Below are 3,630 nucleotides of genomic sequence, written 5' to 3'. Positions count from 1 at the left end.
TCAAACTTGGGTCCTTGTGCTTGTGAGGCAGGCAGCAGAACCACTGAGCTAAATCCCCGGCCCAGCATTTTGTAATAAATGAGTTTTGGGTTGCAGTTTGAGCCCTTGGTTCACCATTACTGGTCTTGGATACACTTCTCTAAATGTTATCACACTGAACGAGACAGATTTGATGTACAGATCACTTAAATTGTATATATCCATTACATGCCCATACTTTGTTACTAATAGCATAATAAAATCATGTCGATTGTATTTTAATAAATTAAATGTAAAGAGAGACTTACTTAACCCAGATGAGAGAATTATAAAATTCAGGGTCGATAGATTCTAAATCCTTAAGTCCAACTGGTTTGTTTAGGATACGTTTGTAGAACGGTAAGGAAAAACCTGTGTCTATGAATTTCCCATGGAACAGAGCCTGTATAAAAACAGAAGAAAAAAATCATTTTAGATAATTGTATAAAAGTTACTGTATTTCAAATGGTTAGGTGAATTCTTCATTAAATAGTACTCCCCCTATCATATGATCTGTTATGGCATATGTAAGAACAATCAGTATTATTGAATTAACAAAGTAAATGCACAGTTCTATGTATTTATTTATTTACTTGGGTTTTTTGGAGACAGGGTCTCACTATGTATTTCAGGTTGGCCTTGAACTTGTGGTGATCCTCCTGCCTCAGCCTCCCAAGTGCTGGGATTACAAGTATGCACAATCACGCCTACCTAGTTCTCTGCACTTACCATGGCGATAAACCTGCCAATAAAACGAAAATATTTCAGGTGATCTGGATTGATATAAGAAGCAGGGTTTATCTGTAAGCAGTAGTTATCCTTCCCTGCATATTCGAACAGGCAATACATTGGGTTCAACACTTCATGCGACAAAAGAAAGAACCATTCTCTGGAATAAAAAGAGAAGTCAAGATGAAACAGTTTCTAAGTAACCATGAAAACAAATTAAAGAGCAGTGCTACAAAGTTCTCTGGAATCTGTATGCCTCAGAGGATAATAGTTTTCTCAGCCGGTAATCTGTTGAATTTTCTTGCTTCTGGTAAAAACATCTATTTTATAGAGATGATTTATATACTGCTTATTTCAAATAATCTAAGGCATGATTTTATTTATTTATTTGTTTGTTTGTTTATTTATTGAGGCACTGTCTTGCTTTGTAGTTCAGGCTGGCCCTGAACTCACTATGTAGCCAAGGCTGGCCTCGAATCCAGCCATCCTCCTGCCTCAGCTTCCCGAATGCCGAGATTATAGATGTGCGACACCACACCCAGTGCATGACTGACTTTAAAGACAACTTTCATGAACCGCTAAAATTTTTTCCAGTTGTAACAACATATCACAATTTCAGAGACATCAAAATGTGAAAATGTTAGTCTTAGAAATGATGAACAGTATACATAAGTAAGTTTAAAATTCATTAACTCAGGTGATTAGAAGAGCTAAAATGCATCAAATATTCCATGTATTAACTAAGTTCTACACTGATCCTCAAAGAGTGCTACTACTCCCCACATCTTCGATGAATATGAAAAATCTTTCAACTTCAGAGGTACTATAGCAAGCATTTAATTTCAGCTGCTGAAGTATTAGAAAAACACTCTGAAATACTCCAATTTGGGTGTTTAAAAAGTACCAATGCAACTTAACGCAAGATTATGGATATTAACTGTAATGGGGTGAATTCTGGTAAAACACTTACGAGGCAATATATTGTAATATCCTCTGTGTCCTACACCTGCCTTCTTCTTAGTTCATGGCACCTGATGATAATCTGGTAATACTTTCATATTGTTACCTGGTTTAATATTGCTAGTTGCTCAACATATGATTAAGAAAATAATACTTGCAAGCAAAGTGTAATAATACCTTTGAAGTGAAGGAACTAGGTTCTGAGTATTCATGTTATTCTCCTGAACTATTTTTAACTTGTACAAAATTAAAGTATTTCTACTAATATTTATTACTTATCTGTGATTACTTCCTAGATTTTGAGATAGTTTTATTGAAATTTTATAACATAATAGAAAGAACTACTACTAAAATATAGCCACCAATTAGTGATGACAAAGAGTGAGGCTCTCTGAATCAAGTTATTAAAAAACATCATTTCTACTCTATATAACAATCTTAGACACATATTACTATTCTTATTTTACAGATGAAGATACTTCTCCAGGGTTTCAGTATTGAGGGGAGAAATATTCAAATCCAGTTTTGATCCCAAAGTCCCTTGTTTTTCCCTATTGCTACTGCTATGTGACTTTTTATAATGGTATGACATATTATTATATAATAAGCAATTTCCTGCCTGAGGCCATCTCCTAAGGTTTCAGTAGAAGCTCCAACATGAAGAAAGCAGAATTAATATTTCAACTCCTACTTGATACAGCCTTCTATGTTCTCTGGACAAATTATTAATCTTAGTTGGAAATGGGATCACTATTACCTGTATCAGTATTCTGTACAGAAGAAAATGACCTTATCACTTATAGGGGCTTCTGTGCTCTGTGGGACAGATATAAAAGTGACTGACTGAACAATGGTTACTGGTTAGACAATGTAAACGTGTATCCAGGCCCTACAACTTACTCTGTCTCAGATGAATCTAAACCTCTTCATCACCCATAAAATTCTACCTCACAGGATTATTCTGAGGATTAAATGAATGATATGGGGGACAGAAACAATACCTCAGAAAGAAAGTGCTGAATTAATGTTTGTTAAAATTCTGTAGCTTCAGCAAAAAAAGCTGCAAATATTTGCTATATTTCATTTTGCTAAAATAGAAGACTGAAAATAATACTTGCAAGCAAAGTGTAATGATACCTTTGGAGGAAAGGAACTAAGTTCTGAGTATTCATATTATCACTACCTTGCTACACCTCCATAATCTAAACCTTCTTCGCCTGGAAAAATCACCCACAAACGTCTCCGAAGATCTTGAGGATTGAAGCTCATTATCTACAAAACAAAAAAGTAAGATAATTGGTAAAACGAGTGAGGAAAACACCATTCTATCACTTCCAAGTCTGACACTTTCTACATTATAATTAAAAACCTCCAACACATAAAGGGGTATTGATGGTCTCATTAAAACACAAGCAGAGAAAAATATATTGGTTTCATAATATTTCATATATATCTACATTTGTGTTATTTTGTACATATATAATTTTCATTCAAATGATGCTACAACTGACATAATGTTGCTTACAGCACAGAGTAACCACAGACATGGTCAAAAATCAGGCAGGGTTTTTTGGGGGGAGGGTAGAGGTTTGTGTTTGTTTTACAGCCAAATATACACATAATGGGATCTTGGAAATGAAAAACCAGTGGTTGCACAGACAACCCGTTAACGTTAAAAACTCAATTTTGGTGGCATCTTGAACATATCTGGAAAAACTACCCAAATTTCATGTTGTACTATAGGTTGTTAAGAGAATCATTTTAACGTCTAAAGGCATTACTATTACTGAGTTACAAAGGATAGGTCATTTGTTTTTCCTGTTTAAAAAAAAAAAATAACGGCCAGGGATTTGGCTCAGTGATTCTACCACCTGCTTTGCAAGCACAAGGGCCTGAGTTCCATCCCTGGTTAAAAAAAAAAAA

The 3,630-nt window shown here is 34.8% G+C and overlaps 1 protein-coding gene across 1 annotated transcript; it reads right to left on the bottom strand.

The window, feature by feature from the left end:
- Positions 1 to 268: 268 nt before the first annotated feature.
- LOC104865838 (E3 ubiquitin-protein ligase Itchy-like) lies at positions 269 to 2,979 on the bottom strand (the record flags this gene model as incomplete). Its single annotated transcript, XM_010629618.1, has 3 exons — positions 269 to 421; positions 748 to 907; positions 2,891 to 2,979. Coding segments are annotated over 3 exons (387 nt in total), but the record flags the coding sequence as incomplete, so codon positions are not given.
- Positions 2,980 to 3,630: the final 651 nt, after the last annotated feature.

Source organism: Fukomys damarensis, unplaced genomic scaffold (assembly GCF_012274545.1).
Source record: "Fukomys damarensis isolate Sample0158 unplaced genomic scaffold, DMR_v1.0_HiC HiC_scaffold_68129, whole genome shotgun sequence".
NCBI classification, from domain to species: Eukaryota; Metazoa; Chordata; class Mammalia; order Rodentia; family Bathyergidae; genus Fukomys; species Fukomys damarensis.
This window is presented reverse-complemented; position numbering and strand designations above follow the sequence as displayed.